The following is an 18,623-nucleotide window of genomic DNA, read 5'->3' as shown; positions in this document are numbered from 1 at the left end:
AGAATTCTGGAACACGTCTAATGCTAATGCTCGCAACCTCTACAGGAAACAATATGGATTTAGAACCTAAATCGTATGAAATCCAGCTCGCTCTGCTCATCCACGGGACTAAGACGGCAGTAAATTCCGGCGCTCAGCTTGATCCGGCGTTCCTAGAGTCCTGGTAGTCGTTCGACCCGGTTCTTCACTGCCGTTCAACGATAGAAATACGAACGCATAGAATATCATACCAGCTTCGTCACTCGATGAAAGGAAATCTATTAAACATTTCACCTCCTATCATTCTTTTTCTTTCTTTTTTTTAATCATTAGTCTTCTGACTAGTTTGATGCAGCCCGCCACGAATTCCTCTCCTGTGCCAACCTCTTCATATCAAAGTAGCACTTGTAACCACGTTGTCAATTATTTGCTGGATGTATTCTGACGTCTGTATTCCTCTACTGTTTATGTCTTCTTCAGTTCCCTCTAGTACCATGGAAGTCATTCATTGATGTCTCAACAAATGTCCTATCATCCAGTCCCTTCTGCGTGTCAGTGTTTACCACATATTTCTTTCCTTCCTGATTCTGCGAAAAACCTCCTGGTTCCTTACCTTATCAGTCAACCTAATTTTCAACACTCGTCTGTAGCACGATATCTCAAATGCTTCTATTCTTTTCGCTTTTCCCACAGTCCATGTTTCACTACCATAAAATGCTGTGCTCCAGACGTACATTGTCAGAACTTTCTTTTTAAAATTATGGCCTATGTTTGATACTAGTAGACTTCTCTTGGCCAGGAGTGCCCTTTGTGCGAGTGCTAGTCTTTTAATGTCGTTCTTGGTCCGTCTGTCATTGGTTATTTTGCTGCCTAGGTAGCAGAATTCCTAAATTCATCTACTCCGTGATCATCAGTCCTGATTTTAAGTTTCTCGCTGTTCTCATTTCTGATATTTCTTATTACTTTCGTCTTTCTTCGATTTACTCTCAGTCCATATTCTGTACTCATTAGATTGTTCATTCCATTCAGTACATCACGTAATTCTTCTTCACTTTTACTCAGTATAGCAATGTCATCAGCAAATCGTATCATTGATATTCTTTCACCTTGAATTTTAATCCCACCCCTGAACCTTTCTTTTATTTCCATCACTGCTTCTTCGATATACAGATTGAACAGTAGGTGTGAAAGACTACATCCCTGACTTACACCCTTTTTTATCCGAGTACTTCCTTCTTGGTCGTCCACTCTTATTATTCCTCTTGGCTCTTGTACAAATTGTATATTATCCGTCTCTCACTATAGCTTACCGCTATTTTTCTCAGAGAAATCTTGAGGCGTTAAAATAACATGAGGGGTACCCCAAGGGAATTTATAGCACCATTACGTTTCGCAACATACGCAAGTGAGTAACATCGGATTTCCGGTTAGGCTACTCGCGGACAATGTTGTTATATACAGAGAAGTCCCAATGCTATAAAATTGTTGCGGGATGCGAGGAAGACCTACAGAAGATCAGCTCTTGATGTAGAGATTGTCAGTTGAACCTCAACCTAAAGAAATGTAACGCATTTCGCATAAACAGGGGAAAATACCCATTATTGTGCGATTATACGATTAAATAAGAATCCAGGAAGTAGTCATATCCATAACCTATCTAGGGCTATGGATACGAAAAGGTTTAAAGCGGAACGGCCACATAATACTGACCGAAGGTAAGGCATATGCCAGTTGAGATTCGTTGGAAGTACCCTCAGGAAGTGTAGTCCATCCATGAAGGAGGTAGCTGAAAAAGCTCTCGTTCCACCGATATTTTATATTAATCGTCAGTCTGGCACTCAAAGCAGGTAGGAATGATGATACAGAGAAGATACAAAGAGAGCAGCTCCTTTTGGTACGGGTTCATTCAGCAAGTGCAGAAATATCATGGAGATTCTCTACAAACTCAAGTGGCAGTCACTACAAGACAGGCATTGTGCATATGTAAAATTCTGAGAGGGTATGTTTCTAGAAACGTGAACCAATAACCTCTTTCCCCCTGTCTCGCGAAGATACGGTGAAGGTCAAAGTAGGATTCGAGCTCACATGCAGACTTGCCAACAGTCATGCTATCTGCAGACTATTCACGACCAGAATAGGAAAAGGAGTGAGTGACAGTGGTAAACAAAGTACCCTCCACCACACACCATGACGCAGCTTGATGAGTAGAGATGTTGATTACACTCTGAGAAATTTGTGGCCTCTGAGCAACGGAAGCTGGTCCAGTGGAATGACTGCAGCGTGTAGTATACAGTGTCAAACCTAATCCAAGGTTGACCTGACACTATGATCAATGATGTTTTATTACGGGTATATTGATATCCCGTGCTGTGGTCATGCTGCATGCTCGACTAGTAGCTCAGAACTGCTTATAAACTTCTCACCACCAATTCTCCAGTCAGTGTCGAGCTGCAGTGTCGGGTACAAGAGACCCATTTCTTGGTGCCTAACGATTCTCATCCATTCTATGTACCCACTTGAATTGCACTTTTCGACTTGCTCTCTAATGTGTTTTTACTTGACCCTACACATGTTTATTGACTGGGCTTAGCATAATAGTTCCATTTACGGTCAAACAAGTTGGGAAGCAGTTGGATCCAAATGCCCACAATTTCACTTCAATAGGCTGTTCCAAATCTGCCCCATACGACGCAAAACTCCTGGAAGTTCGTTAGTTCATGCCTGTCAAGGCAAAGCTAATATAGGCTACCCACCAGACGCCTTAATTGCTCTCATTCTGCGCGTGCTCTTGCCACTTAGGCCGGTATTACACTATCAAATTTCTTCGTCAAAGATTTGATCAAAGATGTGATCAAATATTCCGTTAAATATATTTGACAAAGATCTTTGACGGAGCGCTAGAGGGAGTATTTCACTGTCATCACATTTTTCGTCAAAGTTCAAGATGGCTGACAACCACAACTTGTTATTAACCGCAGCAGTTGCATGTACCACAAGTGCACGGTGTGCACATGGGGAAGAGAGGCGGGGAAAAAAAGAAAACATACCTGGGTGAAGCTGTGGGTTTTACGACGACACAATAAAAGCATTCAACAAGACTTGTTACGTGAGCTTATAGTGGAGGACGTCAAGTCGTACATCAATTACTTAAGAATGGATGAGCATACATTTCTGTACGTGCTCAGTGAAGTGTATCCTCATATCACAAAGCACAATATTCACTTAAGAACTGCTACATCGGCAGAAGACAGGCTCATTGTAACACTCCGATTCCTTGCTACAGGAGAGGATCAGGTTAGGTTAGGTTAGGTCAGGTCAGATCAGGTCTCCAATCTTCTTAATCTATTCTTGTATTCATGGTGCCTCACGTTGTAAAGCGCCTCATCAGCTTCATACATCTCTATTAATTTTGTAGTTGTCGGCACACACCAATTGTATTTACCAGCAATGTTTATAAAAACATTACAGACGACAGAACGCTGCAGCGATGCTAGCTGTCCATGTGGTAACATGTCACATCGCAGTGGACAGAAGACAAGCGACTTCTTTGATCAAATCTACAGCGAGGCCCTAGATCTGATCAAATATTGGACGACATTTGATAGAGTTCCCTATTACACCATCAAATATCTTTGACAAAGATTTCTTACAAAGATATTTGACAAAGAAATTTCATAGTGTAATACCGTCCTTAGCCAACCCAGCTCGCTGGCGCCCAGATCGGGTAGTATGACCGCGTACGCTACTTCCTGGCTGCCTGACTGCTCTCACATCAGATGTTACACACCCCTTCAACCTGTGTCTCTGAGCGTCTGCTGCCCGCCAGCCGGCATGCGACCTTGAACAGCTTGCTACGTAGTCATAAGCACTCATTACTGGTACACTGTTCAGTACAACCTCCGAGGTTGGATTCGTTCGGATATTATATCCGGGAGGTTTCAAAGAAAGAAAAATCCACCTAGGATGCGATAAATCACACCTCGGATGTACGTCATAGGTGTAATGATTGATATATCTGGGACATTTGATAATATATGGTGGTCTGCCTTATTCAGAACACTGAAATAGGTATCTCTATAACAGATTACGAGATTATTTCAGACACAGACAGGTGCAGTTAGAATTCCCAAGAAAGAAAATAGTGAAAAACATCACTAAAGGCTGCCACAGGAATCTGTGGTTCTGAGATTTGGGATGATGGCATAAAGCCATTACTGAACCATCTTCTGAGTATAACAAATGCATCGAAAACATAGACAATCTGCTAATTATAGCATCTGTCAACATAAAGAATAAATTAGAGGAAAATAGAAGGGTAGTTCTTGAAAGACTAAGTAACTGGTGCTTTTATAACAGGCTAACGACACAAAGTAGTCTGTACGTTAGTAAAAGGAACATTGTCAAGAACGAGAAACCTCACAATAAGAACAAATCATGAACCCATGAAAAGAACATAAGTATATAGTTATCTTAGAATTAAAATCGGGGAAAAGCAAAATTTTCATGTATATGTAGAAATCAGCTGCCACAGAGACATTAAAATCCTAAACAGAATTGTAGCAGTTGACAGTTGACCAAAGAAGTTTTCAGCTACCCCTAAATGCAAGAAGTACGTACACTATGTGATCAAAAGTATCCGGACACCTGGCTGAAAATTACTTACAAGTTCGTGGCGTCCTCTATTGGTAATGCTGGGATTCAGTATGGTGTTGGCCCACCCTTAGCCTTGGTGGCAGATTTCACTCTCGCAGGCATACGTTCAATCAAGTGCTAGAAGGTTTCTTGGGGAATGGCAGCCCATTCTTGACGGAGTGCTGCACTGAGAAGAGGCATCAATGTCGGTCGGTGAGGCCTGGTACGAAGTCGGCTTTCCAAAACATCCCAAAGGTGTTCTAAAGGATTCAGGTCAGGACTCTGGGCAGGCGAGTCCATTACAGGGATGTTATTGTCCTGTAACCACTCCGCCACAGACCGTGCATTATGAACAGGTGCTCGATAGTGTTGAAAGATGCAATCGGCATCCCGGAATTGCTCTTCAACAGTGGGAAGCAAGAAGGTGCTTAAAACAGCAATGTAGGCCTGTGCTGTGATAGTGCCACGCAAAACAACAAGGAGTGCAAGCCACCTCCTTGAAAAACACGACCACACCATAACACCACCGCCTCCAGATTTTACTGTTGGCACTACTCACGCTGGCAAATGACGTTCACCGGGCATTCGCCATACCCACACCCTGCCATCGGATCACCACATCGTGTACCGTGATTCCTCACTCCACACAACGTTTTCCCACTGTTCAATCGTCCAATGTTTACGCTGCTTACTCCAAACGAGGCCTCGTTTGGCATTTACCAGCATGATGTGTGGCTTATAAGCAGCCGCTCGACCATGAAATTCCAGTTTTCTCACCTCTCCTCTAACTGACATAGTGCTTGCAGTGGATCCTGGTGCAGTTTGCAATTCCCGTTTGATGGTCTGGATAGATGTCTTCCTATTACCCATTACGACCCTCTTCAACTGTCGGCGGTCTCTCATGGCCGGCCGGAGTGGCCGAGCGGTTAAAGGCGCTGCAGTCTGGAACCGCACGACCGCTACGGTCGCAGGTTCGAATCCTGCCTCGGGCATGGATGTGTGTGAAGTCCTTAGGTTAGTTAGGTTTAAGTAGTTCTAAGTTCTAGGGGACTTATGACCACAGCCGTTGAGTCCCATAGTGCTCAGAGCCATTTGAACATTTGAATCGGCGGTCTCTGTCAGTCAACAGACGAGGTCTATATGTACGCTTTTGTGCTGTACGTGTCCCTTCACGTTTCCACTTCACTATCACATCGGAAACAGTCGACCTTGGGATGTTTAGAAGTGTGGAAAACTCGAGTACAGACGTATGACACAAGTGACACTCAATCACCTGGCCACGTTCGAAGTCCGTGAGTTCCGCGGAGCGCCCCATTCTACTCTCTCACGATTTCTAATGACTACTGAGGTCGCTGATGTGGAGTACGTGGCAGTAGGCGGCAGCACAATGCACCTAATATGAAAAACGTATGTTTATGGGGGTGTCCGGATACTTTTGATCGCATGGCGCTACTGTGGGCTACGGGTGGAGCGTTTGGATGCATTGAGCCAGAAAGGTAAGCACAGCACAGGCGCCATGGCGAGCACAGAGAAGTGTACTTCTATAACTGATAAGCTCGTGTAGAACAATACTGACTGAGGAATTGCTGGTGATAGTAGGCTTGCTACCTCTGGATCTAGCCGTAAGAAAAAAAAATTGCGTAATTTTGGCTCAAAAATAGCGAATATAATAAGGTTGGAAAGACAATGGAGACAAGGGCCACCTGTAATAAAGAAATAAAGGCATGCATTGACATAGAATGGCAGGAAATATGGGAAAGGGCAGAAACATGGAGGAGAACCTACCAATCCGTTCCTAACATAAAAGGAAGATGCAGAATGGCACACTTCCTTCCGGCCAAGGAAGCTATACACTACTTGTCGGGACGTGGTCCATAGCACAGCTACTTACTAAAAGTACACTACTGGCCATTAAAATTGCTACACCACGAAGATGACGGTCTACAGACGCGAAATTTAACCGACAGGAAGAAGATGCTGTGATATGCAAATCATTAGCTTTTCAGAGCATTCACACAAGGTTGGCGCCGGTGGTGACACCTACAGCGTGCTGACATGAGGAAAGTTTCCAACCGATTTCTCATACACCAACAGCAGTTGACCGGCGTAGCCTGGCGAAGCGTTGTTGTGATGCCTCGTGTAACGAGGAAAAATGCGTACCATAACGTTTCCGACTTTGATAAAGGTCGGATTGTAGCCTATCACGATCGCGGTTTATCGTATCGCGACATTGCTGCTCGCGTTGGTCGAGATCCAATGACTGTTAGCAGAATATGGAATCGGTGGGTTCAGGAGGGTTACACGGAACGCCGTGCTGGATCCCAACGGCCTCGTATCACTAGCAGTCGAGATGACAGGCATCTTATCCGCATGGCTTTAACGGATCGTGCAGCCACGTCTCGATCCCTGAGTCAACACAGGGGGACGCTTCCAAGACAACAATCATCTGCACGAACAGTTCGATGATGTTTGCAGCAGCATGGACTATCAGCATCATGGCTGCCGTTGCCCTTGACGCTGCATCACAGACAGGAGCGCCTGCGATGGTGTACTCAACGACGAACCTGGGTGCACGAATGGCAAAACGTCATTTTTTCGGATGAATCCAGGTTCTGTTTACAGCATCATGATGGTCGCATCCGTGTTTGGCAACATCGCGGTGAACGCACGTTGGTAGCATGTATTCGTCATCGCCACACTGGCGTATCACCCGACGTGATGGTATGCGGTGCCACTGGTTACACGTCTCGGTCACCTCTTGTTCGCATTGCCGACGCTTTGAACAGTGGACGTTACATTTCAGATGTGTTACGACCCGTGGCTCTACCCTTCATTCGATCCCTGCGAAATCCAACATTTCAGCAGCATAATGCCCGACCGCATGTTGCAGGTCCTGTACGGGCCTTTCTGGATTCAGAAAATGTCCAATTGATGCCCTGGCCAGCACATTCTCCAGATCTCTCACCAATTGAAAACGTCTGGTCAATGATAACCGAGCAACTTGCTCGTCACAATACGCCAGTCACTACTCTTGATGAACTGTGGTATCGTGTTGAAGCTGCATGGGTAGCTGCACCTGTACACGCCATCCAAGGTCTGTTTGACTCAATGCCCAGGCGTATCAAGGCCGTTATTGCGGCCAGAAGTGGTTGTTCTGGGTACTGATTTCTCAGGATCTATGCACCCAAATTACGTGAAAATGTAATCACATGTCAGTTCTAGTATATTTGTCCAATGAATACCCGTTTATCACCTGCATTTCTTCTTGGTGTAGCAATTTTAATGGCCAGTAGTGTACAATGCACAACAGTCGCTTGTGAATGTGGAGCTACTGACAGCATGGAGCACATGATTTCCGTGTTTGAGAGTGTGGTATTACAGGATGTTACAGACCAGTACAGGAACGTCTTTGGTAATACAATGATCTATAGCATGATAAGTAATGCGGAAGGGTGGCATAAGCTGAACTTACTGATAGCTAAAATATCAGCTCGTAAACTGCAAGCCTACATGCCTGAGAGACAAGCAAGACGAGGCCACGAGACACACCACGACATAACGTCCACCTGCAATAACATTTTGGAAACAGTGAGATTATGAGCCTTGGAAAGGACCAGGCAAGATTTAGGGAGAGCCTGATATCCATCTCCCAATTTCTACATCTTTGGTGTCTAATTCCACAACTAATGTCACAGCTCCCCGATCTCAGAGATGTCCTGTGATTTATTCACAACATGATTTTGTTGTATTAAAAAGGCTAGTGTCTCAATACTGTCCGGACTGTGGCGACTGTCCGGATAAAAGGTTGTGTCTTACGGTATTAATTTAGATAAAGCTGAATTGGTAATATGAATATTTACTTTATTCATTTGTATTATTGAATTTACGTCTTGGCCTCATTTAATAAATATTCGTTGCTGGTCGTCGTAATACGATGATGCAGTGTATCGGCCACCATTGTCGCAGCCTTAAATGCTTATAGCACGTTCCAGAAAACGAACCTATCTTCATTTAATTACACGAGAACGAAGTCCCATGTCGATTTATTGCAAAGTTAACTCTGATTCATAAAAGTGATTAACCATCTTTTTACGGTCACACATCATCGTGTTAATGATAGGTCTACAACACAGACTTCACCGATTTTCGTCATTCATCTCATCATTACAATCACCCCTTCTCTCTTCCGAGTTTTAGTTTCACTTCAAACAATGTTAACTACCTACTAAACGGAAAGAGCGCAGCCGCTGTGACTCCTGAGTTGTGCCTCAGCGCGCGATGGGCTAACTATCCAGACAAATGAAGAATATAGCTTAGTTCTAATGCCAAGTACGATAGGGTAGTATAGTATAGTGGAGTGCAGTGTAGTATAGTGTAGTCCTATGCAGTGTAGTGTTGTATAATACTGTAGCCTAGAATTATAAATTTCAAAAGTTTCGGTCCAGCAAAGTAGCACAGTACAGCAGAACGATAGCAAATGCCTTCTTTATTCCGAATGAACTTATATCTGTGTACCAAATGCCCAAAGAATGGTATTTAGAATTGTTTCCTTTCTTTCAAAAATTATTATAATTATTTTTATGTAGAGCCCCTAAAACACCATAATGCTTAGCTACATTGACACATTTGAATTATTGTAAAATATTATGTGCTGTATTCAAGGCAATTCACGTGCGACAGTTGATGAGTGGGTGTTGCGAAATTCCCGTTACAAACTTCTAGGACTTATAAAGGGGACAGAGACATAATAGTTCGAATAGGAACCCATGTCCGGAATCCTTATCCAAGGACGCTGCAAAGCGTCAAAGTATTGTGCCCCGACGCCTGTAAACATATGCGTATACAAGTTGATTCTGGATAATGTTGCAGACTTTACAGAATACTGGAGACGGATAAATGTATCACTTGCAGATAAGGGTCCCTTTACCAGAAACGAACGAGTCGAAGGTTATAAGTGAAAACTGTTCTGATACTTCTGACGCAGGAGTACATGTACTGGTACTGTTTTGGCTAAGATTGTAGGATACACAGCTTTCAAAGGTGGTTTTATGGACCAAAACAAGGAAAAATGTTCAGCAAACATGGGCTCTAAAATGTCTACCTGAGGGTCTATTAGCAATTGTTCATCTTCGCTACTGTGAAACATCTCCTCTACTGAACAAGTGTTCATAACTCTAGAGGAATGCATTTTAGAGCCCATGTTTACTGAACTTTTTTTCTTGTTTCTGTCCACACTATCACCTTTTAAACTTGCCTACCCTACGATGTTAACAACAATAGTAACGATTCATTATTCAACTGTCAGGTGTTGCAACACCAGAGCTCCATAGCTCTACTGACACAATTTTTTCTTTTTTGTCTGTTCTACCATTTGTCATTAAGATATCGTAAATATTGTTTGATTGTATTGATACCACATGAGTGTTCGTTTTTTCCTTTGTAAAAACTTTGATGTCATGGTTTATTCCTATACGATGTAGTGTCTCTGTTATTTAAATTCTTTGCCTCATTTGGAGGGGGACAAAACTTACTGTGTATAATTGTAATTTCTGTGTGAATAATTTTTTGTAGAAATACCAATATGTATAACTGATCTATTTTATTTAAAGTGACTGTTTCCTGTTATGTACCTGCTGATCCTCACTGTGGTTCCCCTCGGTAACGGAATCACGCAGCGCGTGAAAAATGTGGCTGGCGTGGATAGAAAGGTGGAACCAAGAGTCAGTCGGGAAGGAGCTACCAAACTGTCGACAGCTGATGTAAAAGTCGTCTATTGTGCTGGTGCCGAGAGAGGCTTTTTGTGGCGTTTGCCAATGTTACAAAGCCTCGGATGGATGTATCAATAGCTGGAACTATTCTGGAATTGATATCTATCATCGCCACCAAGAAATAACAGGGAGCCGTCCGCGGTGGCCGTGCAGTTCTAGGCGCTGCAGTCCGGAACCGCGGGACTGCTACGGTCGTAGGTTCGAATCCTGCCTCGGGCATGGTTGTGTGATGTCCTTAGGTTAGTTAGGTTTAAGTAGTTTTAAGTTCTAGGGGACTGATGACCTAAGATGTTAAGTCCCATAGTGCTCAGAGCCATTTGAACCATTTGAACCAAGTAACAGGGTCCAGAATTTCTACCTGCAAATCCACCTACCAACATGCACTCGCCACCACATTCCGCAGTCACTGTAATGGAATGGAGGAATTGTAGATATGCAAAGTGAAGGATCAGCTCATTGGATGTTTTAGTGTGCTCAAATATAAAATAACTTATACCTGAATCTATGTACCTCTCTTGATTTTTTTCTTTATCACAACACCCTCAGGAATCTCTCTGTTTGAATTATAACTTCCGAGTGTCCTGATTTTGAAAAATAATATTCAAAAGGAAAGACTATTACCTAATTAAATTTGTTCAAAATTGAGTTAAGTAAATTATCTAATATTATTGCGGATTTTGGTGAAGTTGAAAGAGGAAGTAAGTGTAGCTTTTGTAAGAGCCTCCCAGTATCTGAAATTTTTCATATATTTGCTTTGAGATCTTTCAAAATGTCTTACTTCTGGTTTAAAAAGATAAAGAACTATGAAACAGTTTTCTTAAGTTGGCATTCTTTAGATCGTTTATGAAAGTGTGTTTAGTTTACTTTACTACAGTGATCAAAATTAAGCACGCCCCGCCCCCCCCCCCCCTCCCCATTGAAAGTTGCTCAAATGCACAAAGTTACTTGATTATAGAAAGTTCTAACTACTCTTGATATTTACGTTGAATTCTGTGCTCATTGTGTTCTAAAAAGTGTAATATCAGTTTATGAGCACCCTCTTAATGTTTTATCCTCACTGAAGGTAAAGTTACTATGAACCTCAATACCCATGAGAACAATTACTTCTTTGCATTTAAAGAATAGTGTGATACTTATTGCATGTGAATATTATTTAAATTTGTACTGTGTAGAAAATATCTGATGAAGGAAGACTAGACTCATGCCGAATTTTCAGTCTAACAGTGATTTGCATGTGTAGTGTTGATGGAGTTATTCAGTTTGGCGAAGCATTTAATACTGATGAATGTAACAGTGTCTTTTGTGAATGTGAGAACGTGAACATCTAGCTGCTACGCTCTTGTACACTATAACGTCTGTTGTGGCCTGTGACTGGGTACATTGCACTTTCGTATGAGAAAAGAATAGGCTGTGTCGTTCCACTAAAACTGCTTACTTTTTCTTTAAAAAGGAATGTTACTTATTCTTATGCCTAACTGGGCTGGCGACCTTTTCTTTATTCTTTGAACAGTGTGGATAGATAAAATATTGTTTATTACTGATTAATTATTTACGTAATTTTAACTTCCACATCCGAGAAGCCACCTCCGTTGGGTACATTACGGTCAACACAACGAAATTTCTTTCAGAGGGTAACACTGTACTGTTGCTATATACCATAATTGGTCACCAATATAGTTTCAGAACGTACGTAAAGAGCAGTGACAGTGTTGTAAGGTGTCAGAACGGTTTTCGCTTATAACTTTCGACTCGTTCGTTTCGGGTAATGGGACCCTTATCTCAAATTGATGCATTTATCCTTCTCCATATTCCTAGAACGTTCGTAACCTCATCACGGAATCACCCTGCATATACACTACTGGCCATTAAAACGACTACACCACGAAGATGACGTGATCAGGCACGAATTTTAACCGACAGGAAGAAGATGCTGTGATATGCAAATCATTAGCTTTTCAGAGCATTCACACAAGGTTGGCACCGGTGGCGACACCTACAACGTGCTGACATGAGAAAAGTTTCCAACCCATTTCTCATATACAAACAGCAGTTGACCAGCGTTGGTGGGTGAAACTTTGTTGTGATGCCTCGTGTAAGGAAGAGAAATGCGTACCATCACGTTTCCGACTTTGATAAAGGTCGGATTGTAGCCTATCGCGATCGCGGTTTATCGTATCGCGACATTGCTGCTCGCGTTGGTCGAGATCCAATGACTGTTAGCAGAATATGGAATCGGTGGGTTCAGGAGGGTAGTGTGGAACGCCGTGCTGGATCCCAACGGCCTCGTATCACTAGCAGTCGAGATGACAGGCATCTTATCCGCATGGCTGTAACGGATCGTGCAGCCACGTCTCGATCCCTGAGTCAACAGATGGGGACGTTTGCAAGACAACAACCATCTGTACGAACAGTTCGAAGACGATTGCAGCAGCATGGACATGGACTGTCAGCTCGGAGAGGCTGACGCTGCATCACAGACAGGAGCGCCTGCGATGGGATACTCAACGACGAACTTGGGTGCACGAATGGCAAAACGTCGTTTTTCGGATAGATCCAGGTTCTGTTTACAGCATGATGGTCGCATCCGTCTTTGCCGACATCGCAGCGAACGCCATACTGGCGTATCACCCGGGGTGATGGTATGGGTTGCCATTGGTTACACGTCTCGGTCACCTCTTGTTCGCATAGACGGCACTTTGAACAGTGGACGTTACATTTCAGATGTGTTACGACCCGTGGCTCCACCCTCCATTCGATCCCTGCGAAACCTTACATTTCAGCAGGATAATGCACGACCGCATGTTGCGGGCCCTGTACGGGCCTTTCTGGATACAGAAAATGTTCGACTGCTGCCCTATCCAGCACATTCTCCAAATCTCTCACCAATTGAAAACGTCTGGTCAATGGTGACCGAGCAACTGGCTCATCACAATACGCCAGTCACTACTCTTGATGAACTGTGGTATCGTGTTGAAGCTGCATGGGCAGCTGTACCTGTACACGCCATCGAAGCTCTGTTTGACTCAATGCCCAGGCGTATCAAGGCCATTATTACTGCCAGAGGTGGTTGTTCTGGGTACTGATTTCTCAGGATCTATGCACCCAAACTGCGTGAAAATGTAATCACATATCAGTTCTAGTATAATATATTTGTCCAATGAATACCCGTTTATCATCTGCATGTCTTCTTGGTGCAGCAATTTTAATGACCAATAGTGTTCATAGATATACAGGCGCCTATATCTTCAACTCTGACGCTTGTGGCGTCATCGGATGACATTTCCAGACACGGATTCCTACTCAAAATATTATGTACACACTCCCGTCCCCAAGTCCTAGAAGTTTGTAACGTGAATCTGCAAACAGCCTGTAGATAACAGACTAAAAGGAAACAGTAAACGAGTAAGTATTTTATCCGAGTGCTAGGGCTTTCATTGACAGAAGAGATGTTGTCTTGTACCTGTAGAGGTTCCTGGCGAGGTGCAGAGCCTGCACGGAGCCGCCGCCGCTGACGAGCACGGTGGGCCTGTTTGCGCGCACGCGGTTCCAGCCCCAGGCGAGCAGCAGCCGCCAGGGCCACAGCAGCACGTACAGCCAGGCGGACAGCCAGACAGTGGGCCACAGCAGCAGCAGCTGGCTCCACACCAGGTAGGCCGCCGTGCACAGCGCGTGCCCCAGGAAGTGCAGCACCCACCACAGCGCGCGCACCGCCAGCGGGCTGCGGCGCGCCCCCAGCCGCGCGCTCGGCGGCGCCGCCACGACTTGCCGCACCTGCGCCGGCAGACAGTCAACTGTTAGCTGTGTGCCACGCTGCAGCTCTGCTGGTGCCACTGCCGCCTAGCTTGCTACTAGGATGAGATTTTTACTCTGCAGCGGAGTGTGCGCTGATATGAAACTTTCTGGCAGATTAAAACTGTGTGCCGAACCCAGACTGCAACTCGGGACCTTTGCCTTTCGCGGGCAAGTGCTCTACCAACTGAGCTACCCAAGCACGACTCACGCCCCGTCCGAGTTCGAGTCTCGGTTCGGCACATAGTTTTAATCTGCCAGAAAGTTTCAAGCTTGCTACTGTTCACAACTATTTCCTGAAGCTCACTGAGGTTACGCAATATCCACAACCTGACAAAAAAGGCGAAATGAAACTCCACATCTGAGACTATACGTGACGTAGTGTCAGTGATCACAAATCTAATCAAATATACAAAGAATTTAGCAGTATAAAGCCAGTTATTAGTGTGACGTGGCACACCTGGCCCGACTGCATGCATGATTGGGTTGGGTACAGTGTCATAAAGCTATTGTACCCTCTCTGGAGGCAAGATGGCCAGCAACTATTCTAACTGGCTTTGATATCCTCAATACTGGGCCTGAAACAGCGTTGTAGTCCTAGCTGTTCAGTTGGGAACAGATCTGCGTATCTTGCTGGCTGAAGGAGTACCTCGGCATCACGCAAACTGTTTGTAGAGATAAGTGCCATGTGTGGACGAGCACCATCCGGTTGCAAAATGGCACCACGATAATGTCTCATGAGCGATAACACACGAGGATGCAGGACGTCCATGCATACCACTGTGCCATCAGAATCCCCTCAGTCACCGACAGCTATTACCTGACGCCTCTCCACACTATGACACAGGTACAGATAGAATTACGATGCACTTGGTGCACACTACAGCCGTCCTCTTTTGTAGTTGTTAGACGTATTCGACTGGAACCTTGATAACGAATGTGCCTGACATCACGTTCCCATTCCCATGCAGTCCAACATCAGGTCACTGTCACATCTGAATGCCCCACATATCTGGATATTGCACGATTCGGTCAGATGGCCAAGCTGGGATCCAGAATGAAGACCCTTTCACACTATGCTCTGTGCTGACTATGCTGTCTCACATGAGTATGTGGAACCTCCCTATTCTTCACTGGAGTGTTCTACGTCTAACGCTATTCACTCCCCTTATCCTTCCTACCAGGCATGGTCAACACTAAACACGAAAATACCAATGTCCTATTGTGGCCGTTCTACCTGTGACACGGAACTGCAACTCTAATCATTTACAAATATGCGCAGATGAAGTTAGATTGATATCTGGCAAAGTCTTAGAGTGCTTCACTTTTACTGTCAGGCAGCGATTTTCCTGCTTTTCTGGACAGTGACTGTTCCATTAGAGTGCAGAGGTAAACTGTAGGAACACAGTTACATTGATCTAACAAAACACTTCACTTCTATAAAAAGGCAGCCCACTCTCTCTATCTCTCTCTCTCTCTCTCTCTCTCTCTCTCTCACACACACACACACACACACACATATATATATATATATATATATATATATATACGCAAGCACACATACACACAAAGTCAATGAGTTAGAGACATTAGCATAAGACCCATGTGTAAACACTGTAGAATAGACATCTCAGAGCTAGAGTATTCAGGTACAATCTATGTACCCGAAAGGTTATCATTTCGGAAACACGTCGTAGTTCATATGTTGCACGACTTCCTTTCGTTAATATTACAAGAAATTAATCTTCAGATATACTTCATTTACTGAGGTAACAATTTGTCTTATTCTTCCTATTTTTATAGCACATCAATCTGTCGTGCAACTAACAGTCCGGTTCATCCCACAAGTAAACATTGGGGCTTAATCTGGTGTTTTTAGTAGTTTAGTCTGCCAAATATAGCTGATTTTCTTCTAACAACTATGTAATAATATTTATGGATAACACCATTATATAAAACTGAGGATTGATGGCTAGATGATACACTGCGAAATCCAGGCCACTGATGAAAAAATATGGTGATCAGGAACTTTATCGTATCATAACGAATCAAACTGGCTGCGAGTCGAGTGCCAATGAACAAGTGACTGTTAGTAACTGACTCTGGAGGTGCATGCACATTTTCAACTTACATACCAAGTCACACACATCATAGCCTAAACGTTGATTGTAACAACTGTGCGTATTTTACTTAAAGACCGCCTATATACTGTCTCTTACCACATTTATGCTGTCTTAACCGTCACCTCCTCAAACTAGGCTGCACGAGAGGTCAAAGCAGGCTAATTTCTGAGGCTTGTGCAGGGGAGAGAGTTGTACCTGGTGAGCAGTCTGCCTTTCACACATCATGTTTTCTGGTCAGTGTCAAACTCTAGTGACTGATTTTAGAATCACGTGTAGGAATGCGCACTGGAGACCGCCTTTGCTGCCTTTGTTGTTGTGAGATACGAGGTTGTGGTTTATGCATCGTGTGTAAACATTACGAGTTCTAGATACTTAATTGCCATATAATGTATTAAAGCTATTTGAAGGATACTGTTAATTCTTCAGTTACAGAGTTTTATGGTCAGTAAAACAGTTCGTGAACCACCCTTCCGTGAAACGGAAGAAGGTCGTCTACCGTAAAACTTTTGATATTTATAAATGAACTGAGTTTTTTTAATGTCTTAACAATTTTCCCTGTCTTGAAAAAGGAAATTTGCTTTGGTTGCCAATAGCTTCTACTCCAAAATGTTTTTAACTTTTAACTGGGTTTTGATTATATTTCTTCTTAATTTCATTTCACTTACGGATTGTTGATGTGTAGTAGAATAACAATGTAACACACAGACCATTAAATAAATTACTGACAAGATTTTGTCGATTGCAACACTTAAATTCGAATAGAGGCTGCACCTTGAAGAACTGAAACATCTCATGAAGCTCACAGACTCTGCATATCGTGCACGAAAAATCATATAGCTTAAGAAGCAGATGCGCAAGAGAATCAGACAAGCTGTAAGAGAGGCAGTACTCAGGCATGCCCGTATATTAACCGAGAACAGAAATAGATCAGCTGTCCTATTGAAAAACCTGCGTGGTCTTGCAATAGGCTTAGTAAAACCTGCAGCTTATACCATTGTCCTAGCCAAAGAACTCAACCAGTACTTCACGTTACCAGCAGCCACAAACGAAACGCAAACGAACCAGAGACTCGTTGATTACTTCATGGGGGTAAACGACTGCAGCCGCGAAAAATTCTGTCTAAAGCATGTTACTTGCAATACCGTCAAAAAAAAACAATATATATATATATATATATATATATATATACTCCTGGAAATTGAAATAAGAACACCGTGAATTCATTGTCCCAGGAAGGGGAAACTTTATTGACACATTCCTGGGGTCAGATACATCACATGATCACACTGACAGAACCACAGGCACATAGACACAGGCAACAGAGCATGCACAATGTCGGCACTAGTACAGTGTATATCCACCTTTCGCAGCAATTCAGGCTGCTATTCTCCCATGGAGACGATCGTAGAGATGCTGGATGTAGTCCTGTGGAACGGCTTGCCATGCCATTTCCACCTGGCGCTTCAGTTGGACCAGCGTTCGTGCTGGACGTGCAGACCGCGTGAGACGACGCTTCATCCAGTCCCAAACATGCTCAATGGGGGACAGATCCGGAGATCTTGCTGGCCAGGGTAGTTGACTTACACCTTCTAGAGCACGTTGGGTGGCACGGGATACATGCGGACGTGCATTGTCCTGTTGGAACAGCAAGTTCCCTTGCCGGTCTAGGAATGGTAGAACGATGGGTTCGATGACGGTTTGGATGTACCGTGCACTATTCAGTGTCCCCTCGACGATCACCAGTGGTGTACGGCCAGTGTAGGAGATCGCTCCCCACACCATGATGCCGGGTGTTGGCCCTGTGTGCCTCGGTCGTATGCAGTCCTGATTGTGGCGCTCACCTGCACGGCGCCAAACACGCATACGACCATCATTGGCACCAAGGCAGAAGCGACTCATCGCTGAAGACGACACGTCTCCATTCGTCCCTCCATTCACGCCTGTCGCGACACCACTGGAGGCGGGGTGCACGATGTTGGGGCGTGAGCGGAAGACGGCCTAACGGTGTGCGGGACCTTAGCCCAGCTTCATAGAGACGGTTGCGAATGGTCCTCGCCGATACCCCAGGAGCAACAGTGTCCCTAATTTGCTGGGAAGTGGCGGTGCGGTCCCCTACGGCACTGCGTAGGATCCTACGGTCTTGGCGTGCATCCGTGCGTCGCTGCGGTCCGGTCCCAGGTCGACGGGCACGTGCGCCTTCCGCCGACCACTGGCGACAACATCGATGTACTGTGGAGACCTCACGCCCCACGTGTTGAGCAATTCGGCGGTACGTCCACCCGGCCTCCCGCATGCCCACTATACGCCCTCGCTCAAAGTCCGTCAACTGCAC

General features: G+C 44.4%; 1 protein-coding gene across 1 annotated transcript in view; it reads right to left on the bottom strand.

The window, feature by feature from the left end:
• The window catches only part of LOC126456005 (uncharacterized), a 195,898-nt gene that overhangs the window by 129,398 nt on the left and 47,877 nt on the right, over positions 1–18,623 (bottom strand). The window contains exon 3 of the mRNA XM_050091761.1: positions 13,840–14,150. Within this exon, the coding sequence (XP_049947718.1) occupies positions 13,840–14,150 (311 nt within the window). The remainder of the gene's footprint in view (positions 1–13,839; positions 14,151–18,623) is intronic.

This window comes from Schistocerca serialis, chromosome 2, assembly GCF_023864345.2.
Source record: "Schistocerca serialis cubense isolate TAMUIC-IGC-003099 chromosome 2, iqSchSeri2.2, whole genome shotgun sequence".
In the NCBI taxonomy this organism is placed as follows: Eukaryota; Metazoa; Arthropoda; class Insecta; order Orthoptera; family Acrididae; genus Schistocerca; species Schistocerca serialis.
The sequence above is the reverse complement of the archived record's forward strand: the minus strand, read 5'-3'. Positions and strand labels throughout refer to the sequence as shown.